This window comes from Bombus affinis, chromosome 11 (assembly GCF_024516045.1).
Source record: "Bombus affinis isolate iyBomAffi1 chromosome 11, iyBomAffi1.2, whole genome shotgun sequence".
In the NCBI taxonomy this organism is placed as follows: domain Eukaryota; kingdom Metazoa; phylum Arthropoda; class Insecta; order Hymenoptera; family Apidae; genus Bombus; species Bombus affinis.
The window spans coordinates 5,995,540-6,023,526 of NC_066354.1; the positions used below are offsets into that span (position 1 = coordinate 5,995,540).

Here is a 27,987-nt window from a genome sequence, read left to right on the forward strand (position 1 = left end):
TAAATACAAATTGAAATGTTTCTAGCGGAAAAGCAATGGCGCAATGGGAAAACGGTAAAGATTCGTAAAGTGGCGCGATCTAGGGCGATCGTGGATGTTCGTGTTTGATCGGGAATCTCCGGCCGATGATTGTCGAGTGCACATTACTATTTTCAGGCACACAAGGCACCTCTTGACGGGTTTTCAATAAGTGAAGAGGGCGACGGTGGAAGGATCCTTTTTTCTTTTTAATTTAAATTTTACGTGCGGTAGATGCCGAAATTGTAGTATCTTGTGTACGCGTAATAAAAGGTACACTGTTGGAAGAGGTCTCGGCAGGACTTAGCGCCTGACGGTCTGTCGGTCGTTCCGGCAAAAATGAAAGAAGCTCGTCGGTCCGAGCAGCTGATGGCGGCCGAGTGCTGTTCGAGCCTCAGTGTCCCTCATCGAAGCGTTTAAGTGAGTGTGTGCGTTTAGCTGCGCGAGCGGAGTGCGGCTACCGCGTGCGGAAGGAAGATAATTCTGTGGAATAGATTTCACGCGGCGAAACACCGTTTCTAAAGAAGTTACAAGCTATTTCGTAACGGTGCTTGTTTCACGACTTGGTATCCGACACGCAGGCACGGTACGGTAAGCCTGCCAGCCGTTCCACAGTCTCCCGGTGGCGTGAATCAAATATTTGTTCGAACGGAGAAAAATCGAACAAGTGAGCCACAGACCAAACGGCCGGTCGTGGTTTCAGGTAACGCATAATCCACATATGATCAAGAAAAATACACGGTGCCGCTTGTGTGTTGCACAGTGTAGGTGGGAGATTCGACGTACGACGGGGCGTGCGTTCGCGTGTGACAACGCCTAACAAGCGATCGCGCCCCTTTTCTCGACCGATACAAGAACCACCTCTAGAAATTGTTCAACGAATTTTTATCGAACTGTGAACTTAATGGATCTCGTCGTTTGACAAACATCCTCCGATTAAAACACGTTCAGTTCTGTTACGCGGAAAAACTCCTCGTGCTATGCGCGCATTACTATCAATTTTCACCCCTCTCTGCTTCAGGAACCTCTGAACCAGTAGGTTACCGTGTTCAAGTACACCACGTGCGCTTCGTAATCGTGTAGTGTTGCTTTTTCCTTGTGTGTTTAGTGAGTTCATCTTCTTCGACACGGAATGCGACCTCCTCAGGGTGGATGCAATCTTCTTTAGTCGCGTCCAACGCCGAAAAAGTGCAGCCGAGGCACGAAAGTGCCTCCAGCATTTCACTTCCCTCCAGCTCTCATAGTGCCTCTGCTAATCTCAACATGTCGTCGACGACTTTTGTGGACCGGATAGATCCCTTTGCCAAGAGATCTCTTAAGAAGAAATCCAAAAAATCACAGGGTTCATCTCGTTATCGCAACTCCCAAGATGTTGAGCTACAGCAATTACCGCAGCTCAAAGGTTAGTTCAGATATTCTATACTTTATTTACTCCCTTGGACTTTCCTTGCATTCACATTCTTGTCATAATATTACAAAGATACTACTGAGACACGTGAATATGAGAACTATTGGAAACACTCACAATCTTTTTCATCATGATTTATTTGAGTAATATCTCTAGGGTATAATGTAATGTTGTGAATTTACATCTAAAGTTTTCTGAATACTCATCTAAATTTAAAGATATAAAGCAAGTTCAGACGAAGCAAAGTTATCATATTCTTATACGTTCTTGTAACCACTTAAAATATATGGAATTACTATTAAATTTATTGCTTTATTTGAACATCGTTGATGTTGTAGTTAGTATGAGCTATAATATTATAACATCTATACAGAGATGGATTATTCAGTGGATCCATTATACAGAGATATTACATAATAATACGAATATGTTGTGTCTGACTTAATATAAGCTTTCCTATGCTACAACTAAGCGAATCTATCTTCAATGACTTTAAGATGTGAGAATGTAAGATATATACTATCTTTGATCATGTTATTTTATAATTTTTGGAAGTAATATGTGCTGTATATAATAGATTTAACATAATTATATTTACAGTGTGATTATTATAATGATACATCTACTTATTAAGTACGAGGGTCAAACATTTTTGAAGTTATACAATTGGCAATATATATGTAATTTTATTGAGCAATCATAATATACAGATGAAATGGAATTATACCCTGGTGTGATAAACAAAGTTACCAGGTGATGCATTAATGATTTCAACATATACATTTCTGAGATACATTTCATTTTAATCTTTTCTTTAATTCTTTTTTATATAATTGTCACATCCTTTACTAATTGTACGATCAAATAATTAAATGAGTGTATCAAATGAATTCTTCATAGTTGATACAAATTTTGTAAAAATACATTGAACATAAGACAATACAATATTAATATTTAATATTTAATGTCAGATAAAGCATTAAGTAATGCGCAGTTTACATTGCTTTCGCATATTATACATTAGATTGCTCGATATAAAGATAACGTAAAGTTACCGAAGCTAACCTCAAAATATTTAGAGATAAGCACGTTTGTACCGAAAATATCTTATTTCTCATTCCTTACATATTTAACATGGCTGCTATACAAACTGACAGAAATTTCTATTTATCGACTATTGAAAAAGAAGGTAGTATTTAATTCCATGAATACGTGTCTGGCGTACTTCGTATTGACGTATGTTCAGAAAATCGATGAGGAGCGGCAAAGCAGAGGTCAGTTCACGTTACTCGACCGATTTTCCTGCAATATAAATTTCGTGTAGAACTGCCGATGACCATAACGCAAAAGATAGATAAATTTTGTATTTTATAGTGGCGATTTTCCGAAAAATTTAATTGCAAATATTGCTCATTATTGAGTTTAGAAAGCAGTCACATAATTCTATATGAATTAAAAACTAAAATTTAAATATATGTACATATGTATGTATTTTTACATACACTGTTTTTATAAATCTCTGTCACGTTATGTACATGTTACTGTACGTCATATATTGTTATTGCTCGCTCTGATGTTTTATCTTGTTGATTGCTAAGTCGTTAAGCAAATGTTAACGAAATCAGATTATTCTTAAATTCAGAATCCACTCTTGTTGATCAGGCCGTTCCTCTCTGTTGTTCGTTCTTCGAATTGCTCTTACATAACCTGTACAATCTTTTGCAGTTAGAAGTTGTACGTGAAATGAATTCTTAATTTTCGAAAAGGTCGCTGCACGTTTATGTGGTAATCCCATAGGGGTATGTGTATGCATTGAAATTAAGAGGTGTATACAACGTGTGCGTGTTTTAATATAAGTCAGTTATTTGGTAATTGTTATCATCTTGAGCATGCTTGTAACGCGAGAACACTTATTTTATCCATTCTTATTTTTACAAGAAATATCGATATTAGATGATGTAATAATGATATTGTATTATCCAGAAATAATGTTTTTTTTAACTACAAGACACAGATGAACAAGGCATAATAAAGGCAAACATTGCCGACTTTCCGATGTCAACATATTTTCGATTCAACGAATTCATACTATTTTCGTAAGAAGGTGCTTGAAAACAGTACGTAGTGACCCATAAACTCATAGCACGTTCCAACGACGAGCGGTTATGCGAAATACAGGCATCCACCTTGCAGTAGGCAGTGTCGTTCACCTCTGCCAATAAAACGGCAGTAGTCCTTATAGTCTCTCTTTCTCTGTTGCTCGTTCACTAGCTTACTGTCTTCTTTGCTTCTCTCCTTCTCTTTACACTTGTTCCTGTCTCTTTACTTCTACGCTCGGTTTCTCTCATCGTCTCTTTCTCGCGTACCGCGTACATAACCTATATGCACGTGTTTTTCACTCGAGTATTGTGTGTATACGTGCGTTTACGTATCGACACACGCGGTGCCACATGTTACACGGAAGAGTAATTTTCGGTTAAACAAGAATCGAGATATATTTAATATAGTTGCGATGAATCGACGTGAACCTAACCAATATCCATTCATTCTATAACTACATCAATAACTTTGATACGTCTTGTAAACAAACTAATGATTTTTATTAATTCAAAGATATACGTGTCACCGTAGGCACGGTCTGGTAGTACGTGGTGAATCGTAATACCTTGGCACTAGGGTCGTAGCCATGGTAAGCCCGGTTTCATGCGGGATTTATGTGCTGCATAGAGTATAGTCTGTGGCGTAAGACCAAAGCGGGCAAATGTGTTTGGGACCGGTTACATACTTGGGGGGAACTCCTGCCGGCGATTGCAGTGCTTGAGAGGATTTTCAGCTGAAGCGTCCTGCGGGGTGTCGCCGAGTGCTCACCCGTAGATGCTCCTCAATGATGAAAAGTGCGATGAGCAGCTATCATGATTGATTACTTTTCATTCGTAGGTAGGTGTAGTCTTTCGAAAATAGTACACAGTTAATATACAATGCTTACGGTTCGCAACGCTACGAGAGTTGTTTTCTTCGCTGGCGGTGAAGATTCGCGTTTAGATAATAATACGAGCGAGAATGGTTTGGCGGACGGATAGATCGAGGAAGATATAAGTTTCGCTTCCACGGTGCAGCCAACCTACGAATAAGACTTATTTAGAAACACGTAGGTGTGCGGCCGGTGTGTCAGCCTACGAGTTTGCGTTGCTCAGCAGCCCAAGTATTTTGAAGTTTTAATCGTTAAGGTACAAACGACAGGGAAACTTTTACCGTGTTTCCGATCTCGAAACTCTCGACTAAATTAAATCAGCCTCGATTGATTAAAAGATCTCGTTGAAACCTTCTACATCCTTCGATCAAAGTACACGACCTTTAGAAAAACTTCTCTAGGCTCTGTACAACAAATGTTTATTTAATTCAGCATTATTACGATTCATAATTACGAGTTAACCGTGTCTAAATATTCTTTGAGTATCAGGAAACAGCTTTACGAGTCCTTTGATTCCATTCGAGACAAAGCAACGGGACAAGAGTGGATTCGTTCATTTATTTATGTATAATATATTTACAATAACAGTTCGGCTCGTACAGCAGCTCTGTTTTATTAAACCGAACGTACTACTTACACGCGTAAATAATATTTACCAACGAGTAAGTTCTTCGAGGTTGAATTTGACAACACTGTGCGACCAATGTGTCCGAGGATCACGGGTCGAAGCGATGACGTTCGAGGAACGCGTCGTCGTATGTTTAGATCACATGGTACACTCGTCATTGAAGAAATGTCTAGCAATGTTCGTTCGTCCAATATATCATTGGCTGTTAGCTGTTACAACATCGCCGGACGATCGTTGTAATCTTCTGCTGACAGATAAGAAGCCGCAGATTTATCGACGAGTAGAAAACAAGCTGTTCGTTCTCCTTACCACTTCCTTACGCCATCTATATATATATAGAGTCGTTTGTCCATTTCAAACGATCTTCCTTAAACCTTGCACATTCTCGGTGACCGTGAACCAATTTCGTCTAAAATCAAGGAAACGAGAAACAATTTAGTAGATTGAGGAACGAATTGAGTTTCGTACAAATGGTAATTCACCTATGTTAGAACATTTGCTTAGGTTTTAAAGAGGAATCAGCAGCCAAATAGGCAGTCAAGTCAGTCCGAACGTATATGCATAAGAGGTCGCAAGCTGTTGCGAAATCTGTTTAATCTCGATGACGCGGCTAGGGTATTACTCGTTATTAGGCCCTCTAGCAGGCTAATCGGGGTTTAAGCGGCGAATACACACGCGAGTCACCTAGCGGATTCCCGTTGCGGCACGCGTGTGCCCTCGAGAGTGGAGTCGCCACTGCCAGTGGCCGACGTTTTTCCACTTGTCGCGCACGAAATTGGACTAATTTCGTACACTTCCGGTTTCCTGGAGGGTTCTCACGGGTCTTGCGCCTCCCCCCTCTCCATCCCTTCCGTTTATCGCGTTCGATTCGACTTTAACTTACTTTAACTACTTATTTTCTACTCTGCTTGTAACGATAGTAGAATTCAGCGAGAAATTCGATTCGAGAGTCGTTCGACAACAAATGAAACCTTTAACGTTGGAAACCTATTTGTTAGAGTGCTATATTCAACGATTATCGATGAGCTTTAGTTGTTTTTTTACTCCATCCTTCCCTTTAACGCGATTCACTGCTCAGAGATTTGCAATAACACTGATCCACCTTGTTTCCGGCCGCGCTTCAAGGCCAGCGTGCTTTGTGCGGACGAAATAAAAATCGTCTGGTGATGCATTAACGTTATTGCATTAAGCGGGGCCTGCTCTCTAACCCGACCAGCTCCAAAGAGATAAAAGGGTTCGCGTTCGCGAAGGCAACCAAGCTAGTTCAACGATATTATAAAGCAACGCGTTCTCCTGGAACGATGCTCCGTGAACAAATATTCCAGTTCTCGAAAAGCGTTTTATAATACCAGAAGATGTTCCTTAGATCGATCTTGTCATATCATGTGTATAAAGATTACTATGATTTTATTCTCTCCCGGAAATTCCTTCGCGTGTCTCCTCATAGTATCGTAGTTATTGAATACCGGTGTAGTCATTATTTATTTTGAATTGCATAATTTAATCTCTTCTTTCTCCAGAACGTAAGACACGATTTGCATATGAATACAATAAACAAACGAATCTCAGGAAACTATTGGTTTTGTTGGCGAAACTCTACAGTAAAATTGAAGAAGAATTAGAAAATGGTAACATACTTTTAGAGAATTAGAATTTTCACTAATCTATACATTATTTTCTTTTTTATGATAACTTCTCGCTGTTTATTTTGTTTAGATGCGTATAATGGATATGATGATACATCGCTATGATAAACTATCTTTTTTTTTAAGTTATATGTAACTTACTTGATTTACGTTTTATTTCTGCGCGTAGTCCTCAGTGGGTCATATCCAGTTTTCGAACTGAGACGCAGAGTAGAATGAAAGAAGCGCGTGAACCATGTTACATGGACGTTGAGAGTAGTCGTCAAATTTCCAGGATAACGCGTGGCTCGGCGTCCTCGATACGTTGGCCACCGAGTACGCGATTCGCCTAATTGACGGCGCCATTGATCGCTACGGTCACTGTCAAGATCATTGTGGTGTAGAAGGATGATAGCGCAGTTTTCCGCCCGATGAGAGTGGGCGAGCTTGTTTCGTGCGGCGTCAATCTTTAAGCCGCATTTACACCGCAAATGCCGTTCGTTTGCTTACTGTCTTAACGCGGATTTTATTTGCTTGTATCCGCCTTCTTCTTCCCTTCCTCTCTCTCTCTCTCTCTCTCTCTCCCTCGTTTTCTCTAATCTTTTATGTCGTTTTTTTTTTCTATGTTCTGTTTTTCCCCTTGTTTGTCTCTTATAGCGCAAGCAATGCTCGAATCGCTTAGATTCAACGATCATTACAAGAAATGAAGATGGTGGTGTAACTGTTTTAATGGTCACATTAGAATGATGCGTTTAAGCCTTTAATTGTCGTAGGCGTGTCTTTTCCTGTCGTTTACTGTCTGCTCCTTACCAAGTTGTTTACTATAGTTGTTTTTCTTCTTTTTTTTTCCTTGCTTTTTTACTTCGTACGCAGATATTAATGACGATGATATGTTAAAATTCCTTGGAGAGCACTGTATCACCGCGACTAATGGAAAGGAATCTTCTATCGAAATAGGAAAATAGAATAGAAAAAATGAGTGAGAAAATGTTGCGGTATGTGGTGTACGTTAGAAAAATTCTATGTTAATTGTGTTTATTTCTATATATATATATGAAAACAATTTTAAAATCCGTTACCGTATGCCGTTAATTTCTCTCATATAACTTCATATCCATCGCTAAAGAGCTTACATCTTCGGGCCGGGTAGGTTGCGCCTCTTAATTATGTCTTTTTAGCCACGGTATATTAAAGTGCCCTCTTTTCACCACTAAGTAACGTAAAAATCAGGAAGTTAGCAAAGTTGTAATTATTGCATCCTCTCCCTGTAATCATCATATGGTAACTCGAAAATAAATGCCTACGTATTTATAGACATATCTCAGGCGAAAAATTCAAAATGGCAACGTAATAAATACCGGGTACTGTTTCTAAAATATCACCACTTAAAGCTACCGCGTGAATTATACGCCGAGCAACTTTTAACTTCTCCTAGGAGCGGGAATGAACGCGAAGCCACACTATATTTATAACCCCTCTTTTTTTTTTTACGTGTCAAACAGATGCGCAAGAGTTGGCGTGCATCGAGATTCGGACGATACGAAGTATCGACGTAAACCAGTCCTGGTGAGGCCATTTCGAACACCTGTTATTCGATTAAGAGGCTGTTGTACCACGAACGCGAAACGTTCTCGAATTCTCGTCCGTTTGTCCCCCACCTCTTAATCTCGGAACATAAAACACGCCCATGAATTTCATCCAATCCTTTGGAACTCGTTTCGTACGTCGATGACTCCGCTTGCTCGCACGTTGCTCTTCATAAATGCCGAATTCCTTTAAACCTCGTTGCAGAATATCTGGAGCAAGCTCACCATCCGCTCAATCTGCTTATTATACGATCGGTATTTCCATTTCGGTGGAAAGCGCGTTTTAACGCGCCGCTGGTTCTTTTGAGCCATTTTCAAGCGTACCGTACGTTCATCGCTAGAAAATTGTCCTAAATTTGAGCAAAACACGAAAGACCTGTTATTTATACGCGTGATATCTCGTTTCAAGCAAGATCGAAACTAAGGTTAAAGCTAAAGTAAGATTAAGACATAAACAACTCGAGGACCGCGGCAGAGTTAAGAATAGCGAGTTACATAATTATTTTCTAAATTGTTCGTTTCACATTCTTCGTAATTTAATTACACCGTCGACGAGTTAAATGAAACAAATATTTGAAATTTACGTGCTTCAACGCTAAAGTAAATTCATATTTCTAATAAGTCGAACAAATCTGATATCAGAAACGCAGCAGACCTTAAGAATAATAAGACAACTTATCTTCTAAATCGTTCGCTCTGAATTATTCATCGCCTTATTGCACCGTCAAAGAGTTGAACCGTTTCCGGTGAAAAATGTACGGTTTTCGAGGCGAGCGCCACTATGGTCGCGAGAACACCATTCATCGATCGATGCCCACGACACGCTCGCTGTCGGCAAACCGCCTCGATTTGCGTCGAGTTTACGCCAGGATAGTACGTATCTCCAAGGTTTTCGCAATAATTATGTTAATAGAGTGACATATGCATCCATCTTTTTTATCCTTTGTCCACTTCTCTCTCTCTCTCTCTCTTTCTGATCGTAAACAAACTCGAAGAGAGAATCTCGCGGTACGCGTTTCTGGCATTGACATTGACGGGAGTCGTTAAAAGGGAGAAAACAGGCTGCCGCTAATAACGGTGACGTGGGAGAGGGAATATCGCGCGAAAAGCGGCGAGTGCATGGACGGGGAGAACACATGAATAGAGAGGCGACGAATGGTGTCGCGGCGCTTAACATTCTTTGCCATTCCGCTAATTGGTCTCGATTCGTTCGACATTCTACGCACATTTTTGTACCTGCCAGGGGACAGAGTTTGTTTTGTGTGTCGGCTGTTTCGATTTAGCGATTCCAGTGCAACATATATACACATATTTATTCGTTCCTTTTAAATGGAAATTTATTGAAAACAGACGTAATATAGAAGTAGCTCGGTATTGGAACGCTTGTAGAAACCGTAATGCGGTATTATAGGAAACGTTTTGTAATTCCATTGGTAACGTAACGAAACGCGTCTATCACGATTATAGCGGTAAAGTTGGAAACGAATTTAGAAAGGTTTACGGAAGTTGCAAGACATTTATTGAAAATATCTCGCTCATTTTCAGTAAAACGTTGGCGTATACTGTGAATAATTGCCTCGAACATATACAGTGACTCACGAAAATATTTGCACACTTAACAAACCTTTTCCGTATGTACTATACGTACTGTATGTGTTATATTAACATTGTAATGGGATCCCGGCGATCTTGATTATACTCGTAAAGTTTCGAAGGAATCTGAAAATGTACGTAGATGATGTACGAGGTATTTGCTGCGAGTATATATCTCACCTCGATATTCAGTGCGGCCGTCTTTAACGTTTACCGTATAGATGGCTATTCGTTCTAATTTTCCATCAAATATATATTCGCGGTAAACATCTTACAACTTGTACATACATTTTCAGATTGGTTTCGAACTTTATCGATATAATCGCGATGGTTGTGTCTTGCCATGGTGCTAATGAAATTTCAAAACGTCTTTACAACACAGATTGTATCTATATGAAAATTCTTTTCAGTGAACTGCTCGGTTAAAGGAAATTCTTCAACGTGAGCTGACTTGACATTGCGAGAACCAGAAGTCGTGAGCTTAGTTCCTTCCTTTTATAGATCGACTTACTTTGTTCATTTCTCGAGTTATCTCGCGTGACGTTAACCACTCTTTATCATTGTTATTCATAAGCTTTCGTACACAAATGCTTTCTGCGGAAATGAAAAATCTTCGGTTGATTGATACCATCGACGCGTCGCGAGAGACCGAGCGTTGGTCGAGTGTGCTTGAGAATTAAGGAAAGAACGAGGTCACGATCCATGTATCCGTATTTATAGTTAGAAAAGCAAACACGTACAATGATTCACGAACAATCGTTGCTCATGGCCATGGCGCTCAAGTTTGCTCTTTCGGTATTTTTATTCGTCTACTCGCAGCGATTGATCAAGCCTAAAAGCTTCTCGAATCCGACGCGTTCCTAAGAACTCCTACCATCGGATGGAATAGAAATAGGATGCGCGTTAAGTTATGGTTATAGCGGATGTGTATTGCGACGATGTTTATACTTGAAAGCAATCGAATATACGCATTTCGGTTTCCAGACGTTTCGTTCGTCGGAACACGCATCGTCTGTAAACCATAGAGCTCCGCGCCATAAAAATAGATAAAGGTCATTGAAAATTATCACGGAGTCAATGACTCTAAGGCCTAGGATACGTATAGAAGCATGTACGTACATGCAACGGATACTTGGATTGCAACGTCGAGTAGCCGTGATCGATAGAAGAGTTTCGTGGGGCTGAGACGTGCATAAGTATCGTTCGTTATGCAGAAGAAGCGGAAAGAAAGTCCTAGGTGAAAGAGAAACGGTCAGTACCATGACCCGTGAGTCATTGTCGAGGTCAAGCCGATATCCAACAGTTGTTGGTCGAGTTGGAGTATACGGCTACAATTGCAAGAGCAGCAGCGTGCCACGGCATCGGCAGAATCCGTGTTCGTGTTTGTACGCAATCGTCAGCAAAAATATCGTGTCGGAGGACAGGGTGAGAGAACATCCACGACGTAGAACTCGATTTAATCCCCAAGTGGTTGGAACGATTGGAAACCGCGTACACTTTACCTTCAATTTTTGCCCTCCGCTTCTTTCACGAGTGTTTGCCTCGGAACACGATGGGCTGTATCATCGACAAGTTGAATTCCCTGTCAGCTGCCAAGCGTTCAACCGTTGATTTTGTTTATCTTTTATGAAATTATCGTCATCTTGGCAATTACGTAACGAGCATTGCCCATTTGCAATCGGGAATTAAGTGTTTTGTTTGGTAGGCGAATTTATCGCTGTCTCGGCATCACGATTGCCTTGAGTTCTACATTTTGTCGCTTTTGTTTCTCTCGGTACGCCGCGCACGATGAAAAAATGACGTTCCTCGAAAGAGCACGGCGTAGTTTAAGAGCGCAAAGAAGAGAAAAGCAATTAAGCATCTGTTCGCCGATCGCGTCGAACAAAGGCGGGATGTGGGTTGCTAATTATGTTCCTTGGCGCGATTAACGACACGCGTGATTCACGGCGGAAAATCATCGAGTCTCGTTAAGTATCCTCGAGTACGAATCGCCCGGTAAACGCCACTTTCCTTTTTCCAGTCGTAAATTACCGCTGAACGCGCGCCACCGATCGCAAAATTGAGAAATAAATCACTGCCCTCGAACGATTTATCGAGCCTTTGTCTATTCGAGGATTAAACACGGCTTCATCCGCGGTGATGAACCGATCCGCATCTGAAACCGAATTAAAGTAAGCGGAATAATAGACGGAAAGATCATCCGATAGATCGTGACGACGGTTTACGAGTATGCACGATCGATTTACATTCCTCCAGCTCGTAAATTCCTTCCTCTGGTTAGGGGGCGCTTGATGCCTAGCGGCAAGGTGTTTCTTCGTGGTGTCCTTGCACGAAACTTGTATTCTCGAACTGCTGAAGGTCTCAGAAAGTTCTATACATTTTTTTCTGTAGCCTGGATACCTTTAAACCGAGCTTTACATCGAAAAAATTGGCAATGGTTTTAATTGGTATTAGAGCGAACACAAGAGGTTGACCAAAGCTGTGCAAATGTAGATACGACGGTACGACGGTGGTGAGTAATTGGAACACGAAACGAGTTCGTTGAATACATTACAGAGGAATACAATTGTGTGCTGAGATGTCGATCGTTGTAGACATCAAACACGCCGACCGTTTTCAAGATGTTTGTCGACGATCGACGCTGATTAAAGCGGATCCAACTCGAGGACCTAACTCGATACATATTTTCCTCGTTTTCCTTTTTTATTATCGATCGAATTAAAAGTGGAACGTCTGTGTATCGCGAGCATGCATCTCACACGCGCAATTTGCTCGTGAAATCGAGTTGTACATCCGATGGTCCGCTTCTTTCGTAATCACGATCCATTGTAGCATCCTTGGAGTTGGAAGCAGTCCATCTGTGAAACACAACTATTCACATACAGGATCGAGACCCTTTTCCTTAATCAAAGATTGGATTCCATCCAAATCTATTGGCCGCGCAACACGCTCTACTCGGAAAGAGTCGCTGGGACCAACCACGCGGTCAAGGGTCCGTTTCTTCATCGTGATGGTAAAAATGCAATGAAGAAAACGTAGCTCCGGCCGAGTTTAACGCGACAGTTTACTACGTTTAATGATCCAATTAGCAAATCGATCAGATACTCGAGCTTCGGATTTTAACGTTGACTTTAATACTCTTTTTCTTAATGGACATCGGCACGAAGAGAACACGCAAACATTTCAAAGTTACAAACTGTTTTTTAGATCGAATATCCAGAGGGCCGTATATCGCGAAAATAATAAAAAATCTTATGGATGCCTCGATAAACGGGATTGTTACCAATCGTGAGAGACGATAACGCGTCGATAACAAGACATTGGTTGTTTTATTATCTCAGCGAAAAATCGGAAAATCTCCAACAGGAAATAAGCTATATCGCCGTAGCTAGCACGATAAAAGGCTGATACTCGCTGATTACGCGATACCATCGTTAATTCAATTACTGTAGTTAAACCGCTATCTACTCGGCATCTACACGAACGCGAATGTTTGTTTCGAAGGATACCAGACGAGGAAATTTTAATTAGGTGTATCGGTGTCGCGTACCATAGTAAATCAGTTAAATCGTTGAGAGTGTCGAGTCCTAAAGTCCTTAATGTTCCGGCGCACGCTAATTAGTCTCTTCGTACCTTTCTCGGAATGTCTCTGCGAATGCTGCACTGTATGTGGTGAGAGGTCAATGGTTCCAGCATAGAATCGCAAATTACCATGTTCGCGACAGAGTGAAACGTCAGACGTTAGTAAATAGGCAGGTTCTGTTAAACTGTAACTTGTCTCTCATACTCCGAAACCAAATTTCACTGCGAAAGTAAGATTTACTTTCAAGATAGTCAAAAATATTTTCGAATAAGGACGCAAACAGAGATTTCGAGGACTTTCATTCTGTGTCTGTTTCGTAATGTTTTGGCGTGTTCGAAAGATTACGTAACCAGCGAGAAAGAGAGCAACGTCTTAACAGTGACGCGCGCGTTACGAAAGCAAAAGGTACATCCTTTCAGTGGGGAAGTTCCCTTCGACTCGCCACGATCCGGACAGAGGACGTTACACCTTTACGATTATGCAGCAAATACGATTATCGCGGTTGACCGTTCTTCGAAGAATAACACCGACGAGGGATACAGAAATACACGGATCGAGCCGCTTAAAACGATCACCTTGATTCTCGTCGATATTATTACCTCTACGAGAGGAATACGAGAGCAGAAGGTGGACGAAAGCAAAGTGTGAAAAAGTAAACTCTCTTTCGAGTAAAAATAAGTTGCGTGGAGGAAACATCGATCGATCCTCCCCTAACTCTCTCGCAATTTCTCTCGCCGCGCAACGATAACACTGACCGATAAAGTTTTATTCGCTGTAAATCGGTGTATCATCCGAAAGTGTCTCCTGGCAGGCACGTTCCATCGTTGAATCAACATGGTAATTTCGAATGCCTCGGTCCCGGGTAAACGGGTCGGTGCACAAGGGTCGCTCGAGCAAAGTCGCCTCCCTTAATCATCCAGGAATTTCAATGAAACTCGATGCGGAACGATTACTTTTATCAATTTTGTTAAAAATAAGTCCGAAGCTCTTCGTGCTAATTAAACGATATTCTGGAAACTTTTAGTCCACCAACGAAATTAATATGTATGACGGTCGAACGAGCGAAAAAACGACGCTCGTTAACGGGAAACGAGGTGACGACCGTTCTCGACGTTCCTTCGTTATGATATCATCGTAATGACGAACAATTATCGAAAGTACATAGATAGTATTCGATATCGAATGACAATGAGACCTTTCGATCGTTACGGGCGACAAATTGCGTGCCACGTTTTACGATGTCATAGACGATGGTTAATTTTCTTCGAGGAAAAAGAGAGCGGAGGAGGGAACAGCAGAAGGAGAAGCGTTGATAGAAGAGAATTTTAATAGAGTCATCCGAGACACGGTCTCGTTGCGCGCCACGTTCCTCGATCCCGTTTCTCGGAGTTCGTCGTGGTCGCAGGCCTCGTTAATTCTCGCCCGTTAACTTTGTCGTTGCTTTCCTAATTAAAGAAGGTCAGGGATTCTGCTCGCGTCGCGGCCATCTTCGAGAAAAAGGGAACCACAGACGGTGTCTCGTGAAAGCGTCTCGTGTTTTGACGGGTCGCCCTCTTTCAACCACGTTGTCCGCTCACTTCAACTTCTTCCAGTTAACCGGCCGCTTTTTAAACTTCATCCTTTATGCAGAATTACTCTCGTTCTTTCTCTCAGTCTCGACTTTTCCATCGTTATAAACCACTTAGTTTCACAGTTTATATCTCACGTGGTTTGCGAACCGGATGAAAACCCTGAAGTTAATGAGCTTGACGATAACAGAGATGAACGTAACAGGATACATCGAAGCTTATTTGCGACTAATCGCGCTCTTTCTTCTTCCGATATTATTGGAGCCTGGCTAGATTAGAAACAGGCTTGCGAACTCTGACCTCCATATACCGAGATCGAATAGAATTTACAAGCAATAAAGACAATTTCCCGGGGGGGAAAAAGTTGCTGAGAGTAGTTAGAGACTCGATATCCACCGAGATCGGCGATCGCCGATAAAATCCACCTAAATCCTATTGGCCCTGGAATAATTCACCAAACAGAGAGACTCGCAAAGCCGGCTGGAAAAATTGTTTGCTTGGCATCGGACCGCGATACGGGAGGTCACGTATCGCGTAAACGAGACGGGAGTTAACTGTGCCGAAGCAATAAAGTGCCGGCAAAGCCAGATCCTGGCGGGAGGGTTGAATCGCGGAATCGATCGTGGAGCGTGTGGCGTACCGAGCGCAGAGCACCTCGGTGACATCATCGGAACGTCGACCTTCCTGCGCGATCTCAGATACGGTCTCGCGTTATGTCGTCTCGTTCTGCTAATGAGAATTACGTAACGGCACGCGTGGAGTCCGGTCGGCGCATTCTCGCGTACCGGAATCACTTTGCGCATCGATTCTTCTCGTGACAGTGTCGTCGAAGGATCGAATTTCCTATTAACCCTTTGAATGCTGAATACTCGCGGCCTATGTCGTCCGTACGGACGGCGCGCGTCTAGCGCTGACGATCGCTGTGGACGGAATACTTTTTCGTTAGACTGAACTCTGTTGATTGATTATTCAAAGCGCAAATCGTAATAAGTTATAGTAATTCTTTTGCACGAGATTAAATGATTCAAGAGCGTTATTTTTTAGTTATTTTTAATTATTTATTATAAACATTGAAATTTACAGTTAACTAGAATTTGGGTAATAAACTAGAAAACAATAAACTAGAAAACTAAATTTAGTAAATATAACACAAGTTAATAATTTAGTTGTGTATGAAAAATTCAGTGCTTGAGAAAACTAAAAAAACCAGATGTAGAGTTTTCTTACAAGTGGTGATCACTTCAACAATAACGAGGCACTATTGGCATTTGTTTACTGCCGTAAGGAATGCATTTATATTTATTTCACACAAACGTAATAGTATTACTTCTGCGTAGGTGTTCGGAAAAATTGAAAAACCCATACATGCGTCCTTAGCCCATGCCGGGCACTTACAGAAAGCGCATATATATGTCCTTAGTCCACACCGATAGCTTTCGCCAGACACCTATATGCGCCCACAGCACTCAAAAGGTTAATTTTCAACGATTAGCAGACACAGAGTCGATTGCGAGACATTATTTACCGCGAACACGCGTGAATCATTCTCTGTCTCTGCACCGAGGTGCAAGTACAAGGTGATGCAAGAGCAACGTGCAAAATTTCAGATTTATATGAAAGCCGGTTTCCTTGGTTTTCACAATTTTCTCAGATTCCTGTTCCATTCGTGTTCCTTCTGTACCACCCTGTATCGTTTCCAATATTTGTCAAGAAATCAGTGGAGAAGGAAATTGAAGGAAAACACGATGCAATGTATAGGATGTACGGTATAAATTGATCAGCAGGTGACGCGAGAAAAATCAGATATAAAGATGCCGGAAAGATGGTAAGGAGTGGGAGGAAAGATAGAGAATCGAAGCAGATTCACCGATACCTATACGCGTTCGCTGGAAGTAGAAGCGGAAAACGGGAGGATGAGAGGGCGACATGGAAGAAGAGGGTCGATGGTGAAAGGTAAAGGGAGAGAAGGAGAAAGAGCCGGGCCACCCAACGAACCCCCAGAGAAGGGACGGCGGTGGGAGTATTGATCCGGAATGCCGGCGACCGGCTGCCTCGAACGCTCTCCTTTACCTTCTCTTCTCTACCAGTACCACCCTCTCTCTTCCTTCCTTCCTAGTATGCACACGAACGCTCTACCCTCTCTTTTCCGGCCATCTCTTTTTGTCCTTCTTGCTCCGGTCTTCTTCCTTTATTCGAAGCGTTCGAGCTTGCCTCCCACCCCCATCCCCGAAACCCTAACTAAACCACGAATTACTCGTTTGCCTCTTGCTTCGTCCTCGATTTCAGACCTGCGATCATCCGTCCTCTGATTTCACGCCACCTCTTCGTCCATTTCCTCTTTCTTCTTCGCTCTTTGAGAATATTAAAACGACGCCTCGAGATTGCCTTCTGTTTTTCGCGCCCACCTTCCTCTCGATCGTCGCTGTTCGCGACACTTTGCCGCTTTTCCTCGACATCCGATCCGAGAACGTTTGTACCTCGCTATGCTCCACCCCTTTACCATGTACCTTCTCGCGAAACGAAGTCCTCGTGCTGCTCCCGACACAGTTTTTGCAACGTCAAATACACCGCTAACCACTTGGTATTAAAAGATAAAATATCGTTACCGTGCTTCCAGTCACATCCGTTATTTTGTACAGCAATTTCGACCTGTATTTTCTGTGTCACGTCCGTGAATTGGCCAACGGAATTATAATAGCTTGAACGTGCCCATGAAAGTTTCTCCAGGTGGTGCGTTTAAGCGAGCAATATTAAATAACCCTTAAACAAACCCTCGTAATCCGAGATCGTTTAGCTCGCGTTGATTCAAGTTAGGCAAATTCGCGTTTCCCCTTGTTTGAAAACATTCGCTTCCGGTTCGTAACACCACCGATCGTTCAGCGACAATCGTTAAAGGGAAGAACGCGAGAATCGAGCAGGTGGATCGTTTCCGGTATTCCTTTAGCCTTCTTTTCTATCTTCTTCGTTCCGTGACCTACGATGGTCTTTGTTCTTGTAGCTGGTGAACTTCGAGCAAGCCACGGTTGAGGTGATAGCGGAGAAAGAGCCAGATGTACGTGACGCGATTCCGGCACCGCTTTGTTCTCCTTTCCTCGGCTTTTCTTTGTCCAATGTGACACACAGTGTATAAACGATCGGCGTCGAATCGACGTATTCGCATTTCGACGATCGTTTTTGGTTTCGTAAATTGATAATTGGAGCGTCGTAGCCTGACTGTAATTTTGCACGAGGAAAGGAGGAATAAAGCGTAGCCAGATCGCTGCGATACTCGTTTCGACGTTCTTTCGTTGCGTCAAAGAATCATGCGGTGGGCGAATGTAGTCGTAAAAGCAGCATTCATGCTACAAGGCCACGAACGTTACGACTACGGTCGGCAGAGTACGTGAAAGTGCAGCTCGTGTTATGAATGAAATTATAAATACGTACACGCTAGATCGGTAGATGATCGTGTACGTGATTCGTCGCCGACCACGCATAATTCTAACTTTGCAGCTTTCTGCCATCAAGCATATACATTTTTCTATTTTCTGCTTCGCTCGTTTTCCGCTACAAGCCTCTTTCATACTCCTAATCTTCTTCGTCGTTTTCGCTAACATTTTCCCGTTCGTCGTTCGTCGTGCATCCTATTATCCGTGCGAATAAACGTAACGGTCAGATTACGTCAGAATAAAGCTTCTGTTCTTACGTCAACGATGACAACGAAAATGGAAAAAGGCGGCCGCTCAAAAACGTGACAGCGCTGGACGCTTCCCTTGCATTTGATCGGAACACACAGCCCGCGACCCTGATTCGCATGATGCAAACTCGATCTCTGCTAATAACGGATAATAAGATCGCACTTCCGACATGCGACACGGCGCACCGCGTGCCACGGACATCGTCGTGGTGCGCTAGCGAAATCCTAATTATGTTTTGGACGAGTCGCAAGCCGCCGATTCCGGGCACAGTGTCAATTCTCCGAATGTCCGGCAGAAGAGGCACGGGTGTCGTCATTCGCGAATGACGTTCGACGATCTCGACGATGATTTCCTTCCTTCATCTTCCGCTCCTGGCGCGTGCTACCTTTTGGCAACAACCGGACGTCCTCCTCTTCTCCTTTGTATTACGTTACAAGCGTGTGCCTTTCGCGTGCTACACCGACGCGTTTGCGTGTGTGAGACAGAGAGGGCAAGAGAAATAAAGCGGCAGAAGGAGAGGGAGAATCGCATAATTCGATAAATTCATCGAGGCCACGTGGCGTAGTCTGGTAGAAAGCAAAGTTACTTAGGCCCGCGACAACGTGGTCCATTCCCCGAGGATAATTATTATGTACGGGCGACGCATCGATAAAGCAAAACCAATTAATCGTGATTGAAGTTGGACGAACGACAAAGCTAGAACGGAGAGGCGCTTCCGATTATTTTCGCCGGTGCTGCCAATAGCCGCGACAGTCGACGTGTTTCATCGTGCTCTAGAAAAGTTTCCTGTTTTTAATTACGTCGAGAATGCCTGCCAGTGGAACGGACGATGTTTGCCGGCAGACGAAAATAAATGAAGCGAAATAATCGAGGCTCTCCTCGTGCCGTGGCCGCGTATCGAAATATACGAAATTATCGAGGCTATCCGATTGCATAAAGAAAACAACGATTATTGCTTCGTGACTCGTTCGCCGATCTGCAAATAAACCAAACAAACTTTGTTCATCGAGTTCCCATCCTCCCTCTTCCTCTCTTACCTTCCTCTTCTGGCACTTTTCTACCATCGAAACACGTCGACGTCGAAATCTCAATCGCTGGTGAAAATAACGACAAACGAGAGGGAAAGAAGGACAGTTTTAGTCGAAAGTCGTGTCTCGCGTTTGTATCTAAAGGTGTTCTCAAATTTGATCAATGTAAGGTCGATTCCTTATAACCTGATCGAAGCTCGAATCAATGGATCGCCTTTGCCCCAATCTAATTCTCCCTCGATGTTTTCGTGGTCGTTTTTCGCCATACCGAAAACATCGGTCGCGCTCGCGCGATTACCATCCGCGTCGCTTAAACGCATTGGCAAGGTCGCATAGCTGGAATATTCAGCTGGCGATTTCACCTATACTTCACACACGACGCGTTCGCAATAAGTAGATCGCAATTGATGGTGGCGCATTTCACGCGTATCCGCGTTCCCAGTCCGATGGTATACTCTATATACTTTCGATCGGTGCTTCCAACTAAATTCATCGCCAGATGACATCTACATCTTTATCGATAGATCGCATCATGTGTCTCTTTTTATCCGCCGTGATAAAGGCCATCTGTTACGCACGGGCTGCGTCCGTGAATTACGAAATCGTCGTTTCGACTCGGTGCGCTTTGGTGTCTCGAGCAAAATGCAGCTATGCAATTATCACCATCGATTCGGCAGAGAATTTCCTTTAAAATATGTGGATATTTCGTACAGGACACCCTTGACTCGAACTCTTTGCGAATATTCCATTTACCTCGCTGTATACGAGCTTCTCGGTCGGTCAAACTGACCAACTCCACTCTTTATCGATTTTTCCAGCTCCCATAAGTTTGCTTATCGCAAGAAATAATTAAAAGTAGAAGTAAATAGAATTCGAAAGAATAGTAAGTTTGTAAAGTAAATCTGGAAGACAGTGTTTGTAACTTTATCGCTTCTCTGTACTTTCCAACTTACGAGGTTGATCCATGTGACTTCTCAACGGCTTATGTATGCACTCTTTTTTCTTCTTCACTGGCAAACGCGAAAAACGAGTTTCCCATTGCAATCGATTATAGCGTCTGGTAATATTCGAACGAAGCTCGTGAATCGTGGTACGCCGGGAGCCACCTATCGGCTATTTTTACCGGCCACTTTAGCGATATACTAACGTTCGTGATCGCGGCCAAAAATCATTGCCTCGAAATTTCATTCATCCATCGTGTGCTCACGTACTTCACGCCTTCGTGCTCTTTCCTTTGTACGCGTATCGTACGGTGCAATTACATAAACTGGTAAAATCGAGACGATCAGTACAGACCAACGTAATTGAAGAGAGTAACGTTATTAAATAAAAGCTGATGTAGCGGAGACGTCACGCCGGCCGTTTCTCGATTACCGATTAAAACGATCTTCGCCAGGAGAACGTTTTAATGACTTGCTACTCGACCGACGAGCGTCATACTCGCGATCGTGCGTGCACAGTGTACACACGACTTTTATGCAAGAACGTACGGTCTTGTAATTCCTTGCATTCACCTCCGAGCATCCTTTCAACTTTATCAGCTGCTAAGATTTTACTGCCGTTCCTTTCACTCCTTTTATCCTCCGCTCTTTCTTTTCTTCCCTTTCATCCTCCCCTTTGTTCTTTCCCTTTTTCTCGACTGCTTTTTACCATCCACTATCCACGTTTTTCCATCGAGTCGGCTAGCAGCTCGCGTTAATTCATTCCGCCTCCAGATGATCCGGATCATTTTCAATTACTTGGCGAGATCTTCTTGACGCGAGGATCGAGCGTGAAGCGATCGGCGGCTGATAGAATATAAAGTGCAAGCCAAATGGTTTTTTACGCTCAATGGGAACTTTCTGATTGATTTGTTGCACCAGTGCATGGCCAATTCAAAAGAAAACAATATAATTGAGAGAAATACAATACGATAGGATATGATGAAGGAATATTGGATTGTATATCGGCGAATAGTTATTATTTTAGCGAATAAAAAGATTAAAGAAAAAGGTTGCGTGATATAAGCAAGTATCTGCGAATCGATTGTTTTATCTACACATTGATAAAACACGTTGCTATTGATCCGTTTCAAAGATCGTAGATTTCGCATTATAATAAACAGTTATAGAGTATCACATCACGGAAGCTCGCTTTAACAAGCAAATAGCGACATTGCTTTAACGTCACGGCCTTCTACGTTAATTATCTTACCCGATAGCGTAATCTACGATTTGAAAAGCTATAGATATATACATTTGCACGTTATCGATTATATATGATTGTTAATCGTTTTAATTGTCTATCCGATATACCTTACAGATTCCTGAGTTACGAATTCTGACCTAATCTATAATTCAAATCCAACGTAAGACACGTACAAATGCAGGCACGCGTGTAAAATGCTTCGCGAGGACATACGAATTTACCGTTTTGCACATTTTAATCCCATTCACGGATCACAAGATAATTTTTGTCCTTTCAGTGGCAAAAATAGAAAATGGCAGCTCATAGAGAAGATTCATTACCTAATTTGTCGCGACGAGCGTAATTTTCCTTGCATTACCATCAAAGGCCGCAAGATGAATGAGGGAACGAGTGGTGATGCGAGTTTAAAGTTCACCACCTAGGTAAATCAATACCTTACGAGCAAAAAGAAATAGGAACTGAGAAATGGCCAGAGAGTGGGGTTGACGGATGAGAAGAAAAAGAGGACACCGAGGAAAGGCAGTAGTCTTTTGCGCTCTTCCTCTTGTTCTCCTTTTCTATCGCTCCGATGAATGAAATCTCCATCTAACATGCTGGAGAACTTTCAACTCTCTCCCTCTCTCTCTCTCGAATAGACACGCTAATAGAACTCAGTAATTTATACCGCGGCAGCTATTTTCTCGTTAAAAATTTTCAATAAAGCGCGGCTGCGATCAGACGTCGTTTCGTCGTTTCGTCGTCTCTCGATATATGACTTCACCAATCTTCGGTGGAAATCATGCATTGCCTTTCTGTATATAGCTGTCTTTTTTTCATTGATTCTCCTTTGAATATCGATTTATGTATGTTCCCCTGCCGGCATCTGACATCACGATCGCGTATCAATTATGCAAGAGTATAAATTAGGTCAGAACTCACTGCTACGTTTAAGTGAAACGAACTTCCACTTTCGTGGCGCCTACATATTCTAAAATGTAAAATGAAATATAATAGTTTCATGAATCGAATTACTAATGATGGCTGAGAAAAGATTATGGAAAATATAAAAAAGATTGATTTGAATTTTTGCTACGTGCCATTATACACGGTTAGGTTCCCAACTGTACTCATGAATCATTGTACGTATTTTCCGACAGTTTTTAAACGAACGTATTCGTTTTATCGGTAATAAGACGTTGTAGACATTTTAAAAATAAACGTTGACTTGTGCACAAGGCAAACGAATTCTCAAGGCAGAGTAAATTAGCAAGAGTCGTTTAAATCAACGGACGGGTAATTAACGATTAGAACTGACGCCAGTGAGGCATCAAACACAAAACAGAAAATCTAATATGAGTAACAGATAAACAAATTTGATCGGTCTACTTTCTCTTGAAATATTTGGAAAACATGTTCTATATATATATTGTCATGTGACTGCGATTCATCGAGATTATAATTAAAAATGTAGCAACGGAGGAGAATTATACTTCATTGCATTTTAGAAAAAGAAAAATAAAGACATCTAACGCTTAAAAGCGATGGAAAAATCACTGTGGCGCTTGAACACTTCTAAAAGACATTTATTATATTCTGCTTACAGTGCTGCCAACATTCGACTACATATGCGCCGCATGGCGCGCGCGCGTCGTTTATACCATAACCTCACTTGACATGTATAACCTCAACTGAGATATCGAACAATTTGCCGGTACAATAACAAGAAAGAAGTCTATGATCACATGTTTATAAGCAAAAAAACATATTCAATAAATACCAAAAGATAATTATTTTTTCTATTTGCCTCATTCCAAATTCCTTTTTTTTTTTTTTTTTTTTTTTTTACTTTTTAGTAAGAATCTTTACTTCACTTTTGTACTTCATGGTAAATCCGTCACCATCGAAAGTTAAATTATCGAAATTTAGAAGAAACGAATATATTTATTTAAAGAAAAGAGAAAGGAGTAAAAATGCTCAGTTAGATATCTCTTTGTTCATTGGTCATGTAGATCCGTTTGATAGAATAAATTTATTACTGACGGTATTCGAAACCAACTCCAAAGATGTTACTGCAGTCCATAAACAAACTAGAAGTAACTCTTCACGGTTTGCTCATCCTACTACATTAGGATTGATGCTCTTCATAGCTGATATATCGAGTTATTAATATTATGAACTATGTAATAACGACATTAATGATCGTAAGTTACGATGAAACTTAATTTAGTAGGGTACTTATAGCGATATACATACAAGTTAGAAAATTTTTATAAAAAAATGTGTATTGCATTTAATTTAAATGGGATTATTGAAATGTTACAGATGTTACACCGTCGGAACAGGAAGATCTGTTCATCCGAAAACTCCGGCAATGTTGTGTGACTTTTGATTTTATGGATCCGATGGCGGATCTTAAAGGCAAAGAAATTAAGCGTAGTACACTCAATGAATTAGTCGAATACATCACAGCTGGTCGAGGCGTCCTTACAGAGCCTGTATATCCCGAAATCATTAAAATGGTAAATATAGCATAAGAATAATGTTTACACCTGTCATTTAATTCGTAGAATATTTTCGACATAATAATACGTTTGTTGAAGATTTCTGCAAATCTATTTCGCACATTACCACCTAGTGATACTCCCGATTTTGATCCTGAAGAAGATGACCCAACATTGGAGGCGAGTTGGCCTCATTTGCAATTGGTTTATGAATTCTTTTTACGCTTTCTTGAATCTTCAGATTTTCAACCTACGATTGGCAAAAAAGTTATTGACCAAAAATTTGTTTTACAGGTATAAAATTTGCAACTTATAACATATAATATTTCTATATTTAACACTTATTGTTAATAATAGATTAATTGATTCAATAGTATATTTGTTATCTGTTCGTAGTTACTGGAGTTATTTGATTCTGAGGATCCTAGGGAAAGGGATTTTTTGAAAACTGTTTTGCATCGTATTTATGGGAAGTTCCTTGGTCTTAGAGCCTTTATACGCAAACAAATCAGTAACATTTTCTTGAGGTATCTGAATAAAGTAACAAAATTCGTGCAATATATGATATATATGTATAAAATACATTTTTTCTTTAACTGCTTATTCTTATAGGTTTGTATATGAAACTGAGCATTTCAATGGAGTTGGTGAACTTCTTGAAATTTTGGGTAGCATTATAAATGGTTTTGCTCTTCCTTTAAAAGTTGAGCACAAACAGTTCTTAGTTAAGGTAAAAAAAAAAAAAAAATAAAAATAAGAAAGCTGATTATATAATGAGAGTAAATTAATATACATTGAAAATATATTTTACAATGTGATTTATGTATTGTTATTTTGTTACAGGTGCTGTTACCACTACATAAAGTAAAGTGCTTATCGTTATATCATGCACAGTTAGCTTATTGTGTGGTACAATTTCTTGAAAAGGATGCAACCCTAACAGAGCCTGTTATACGAGGCCTCCTGAAATTCTGGCCTAAAATATGTAGCCAGAAGGAGGTAATGTTCCTTGGTGAAATTGAAGAGATCTTGGACGTGATAGAACTTAACCAATTTGTTAAAATACAAGAACCCTTATTCAGGCAAATTGCACGTTGTGTCTCTTCGCCACACTTTCAGGTATTTGAGAGATATTTTTTACAGGATAATTTAGAACACAAAAGTATCATTAAAATTTTTTTACCAACAAAATTCCTTTATCCATAGGTTGCAGAAAGAGCACTGTACTATTGGAATAATGAATATATAATGTCTCTAATTGAAGAAAACAATCATGTAATAATGGGAATTATGTTCCCGGCATTGTATAGAATTAGCAAGGAACATTGGAATCAGACGATCGTAGCCCTTGTTTATAACGTTTTAAAAACATTTATGGAAATGAATAGCAAGCTCTTCGATGAACTTACTGCCAGCTATAAGTCTGAAAGGCAAAAGTAAGTAGTGTTACATTTTACGAAAATAATGAAATAACTATTAAAAGATGCTTAGTTCTTTCCGAAAAACAACTAAATAAAAACTCGTCGGTAGCTTTTTGCGTAATCTATAGAAATATTTTATAATGTCAGAGAAAAGAAGAGAGAAAAGGAAAGAGACGAATTGTGGAGAAAACTGACTGAATTGGAGGTAGAACGACGTAATGCGCTTGCTCTTGCTGCTACCTTCAACAATCCAGTTCCTGCCACAGCAACACCTACGACACGAGCCCGCCCTTGAGCTGGTAACTAACTATATCCATTAAATAATTTCATATTCTGAGTGCATAAATATATATAACATTCAATAAACGTATTATTATTACAGGTGGAAATTCACTCCCAAATTACCCAATCATTAGCCCTTAGTTTACATCGATTGTCCATACACTACATGCAAAAATTACTGTTGTTAGTGGAGCAAAGTGTCTCACAATGGCATTCTTGATGTAATGTAATTTCTTTCATTAGTTACTAGCCTAACGGGCGAAGTGGAGAAGAGAAAAATGAAAGAATCAGTAGTTTTATTCTTCTTCGATGCAATGATTGATGAGTTCTAATATTTTTATTGTGTACATTAATTTCTACTTTTCTTTTTTCCTTTTTCTTTAATAGCAATGATTTAAGTTGTACAATGTACTCAGTGTCAGCACATAATACGACGATGTTTTAGTCCCTTCTGAACTAAGGTGTAGCTGCGCTCGGTGGGAGGAGACGATCAAGATGTAAATTCAAATAGATAAAATATATTGTTATAATATTGATTTTTGCATGTGACATTTGCTTCAGTTTCTAAATGGCTAATGTCCTCTCACGACTGACCCACCTTACTCTGATTCTCACCTCCAACAGAGCCAGCAGGGACGTTGTTTGAAATGTATCATATATTCGCATTAATGATAATGATAACTATAACAAAACATAATAAAATTAGGTAAATATATAAATATATATAAATATATATATAATACAATATATTATAAAAATATAGTACTATTGATGATACAAATTACACATTTACACATACACGAATACACTGAACTGTGGTAAATACGTGTAACGTACAGACCGATGTGCTACAAATACTAACATTGTGCTGACTGCATGCCCGCAGCAAACGGAATAAATTTTTTCAAAGAAAGAGAGCCGTGACGATATGCTCGTCGCATATCGGAAATAATATTATTGAATAATAAGGTTCAATTCATTGAAACAAAAAACGTAAAAAATATATGTTGTTTTTTAAATAAAAAATAAATAAAAAAAATAAAGATGCGAGGGGCAAGTATACAATAAAAAAATTTAATTGTACCAAAATATCCATTGCTTATAAATATAATAAATAATAGAGATACAATGCATAAGATTTACTCGGAGCTGTGCTCCCACAGGCCACCGCAAAGACGTGGGATCGTTTTTAAAGTTTCTTACCATTGCATAATAATAATAAACAATAGTAGCTCTTAATAAATAGATGGTTAACAAATGAGTGACAGCTTGCTCATATTTTCATGAAGTAGCTGAGAAACACATCTAACATATTTGTTATGTTTTATTTTCCATTCTTTTTATGTCAAATATGTTTTACCTCATCTCATAGCATACTTTGTTTACATTGTACACTGTTTATCTCCACTTCATGAAAATTAGTTCAAATATAAATTGAAATAAATAATTATTGTAAATGCTGTAATGTGACTCAAAAAAAAAAAAACAATACGGATAAATTCATAAGAGTTCTATACGCATAAATAGACACTTTATTAAACGAATGTCTAATTTATTTCTACTCTCTAATTTTCTTAAGCGCTGCTTGATTAAGCATCAGTAACACTATAGATTACTAAAATATTTTGTCGTGGCCTATTTTCTTTTTTCTTTCTTCCTTTTTTTTTCTTTTTCTTTCTTTTTAGATATACAAGCATTTCATCTATCTTTCCGACAGTAATACAGAATTTTAATAATTATTATGTTTGGGCTAACTTAGTTTTTAGTACATTTCCAAATATACTACAATAAGGAATTCTAACGATATATTAATATTTTTTTTATATCGTAAAAACTGCATTTGTATGACAGCATAATTACAAAAATTGGATACGAAACCATTGCAAATAAGTACTTCCATACTTTGCGGCAGAAAAAAAACAAATATAATCA

The 27,987-nt window shown here is 40.3% G+C and overlaps 1 protein-coding gene and 1 long non-coding RNA gene across 7 annotated transcripts; one reads left to right on the forward strand and one right to left on the reverse strand.

The window, feature by feature from the left end:
• Window positions 1–145: 145 nt before the first annotated feature.
• On the forward strand, window positions 146–27,959 carry LOC126921740 (serine/threonine-protein phosphatase 2A 56 kDa regulatory subunit epsilon isoform-like). 2 transcript variants are annotated; one of them, XM_050733564.1, is made up of 10 exons: window positions 146–1,053; window positions 1,127–1,420; window positions 24,174–24,370; window positions 24,452–24,646; window positions 24,749–24,879; window positions 24,965–25,082; window positions 25,196–25,471; window positions 25,559–25,788; window positions 25,921–26,072; window positions 26,156–27,959. In XM_050733564.1, coding segments are annotated over exons 1-9 (1,590 nt in total). In that variant the 5' UTR covers window positions 146–1,052; the 3' UTR covers window positions 26,069–26,072; window positions 26,156–27,959. The 2 variants fall into 2 exon arrangements, with proteins under 2 accessions (XP_050589521.1, XP_050589522.1); XM_050733565.1 differs by lacking the exons at window positions 146–1,053; window positions 1,127–1,420 and adding an exon at window positions 4,224–4,363.
• LOC126921796 (uncharacterized) lies at window positions 2,092–9,055 on the reverse strand. Of its 5 annotated transcripts, none has more exons than XR_007712544.1 (6): window positions 7,730–9,050; window positions 6,813–7,595; window positions 5,054–5,434; window positions 4,413–4,547; window positions 2,929–4,333; window positions 2,092–2,728 (listed from the first exon to the last, which is right to left on the reverse strand). It is a non-coding gene; the product is annotated as an uncharacterized LOC126921796 (long non-coding RNA). The 5 variants fall into 5 exon arrangements; XR_007712548.1 differs by having other exon boundaries at window positions 4,092–4,333; window positions 7,730–9,045; XR_007712546.1 differs by lacking the exon at window positions 2,092–2,728 and adding an exon at window positions 5,508–6,621 and having other exon boundaries at window positions 2,737–4,333; window positions 7,730–9,055.
• Window positions 27,960–27,987: the final 28 nt, after the last annotated feature.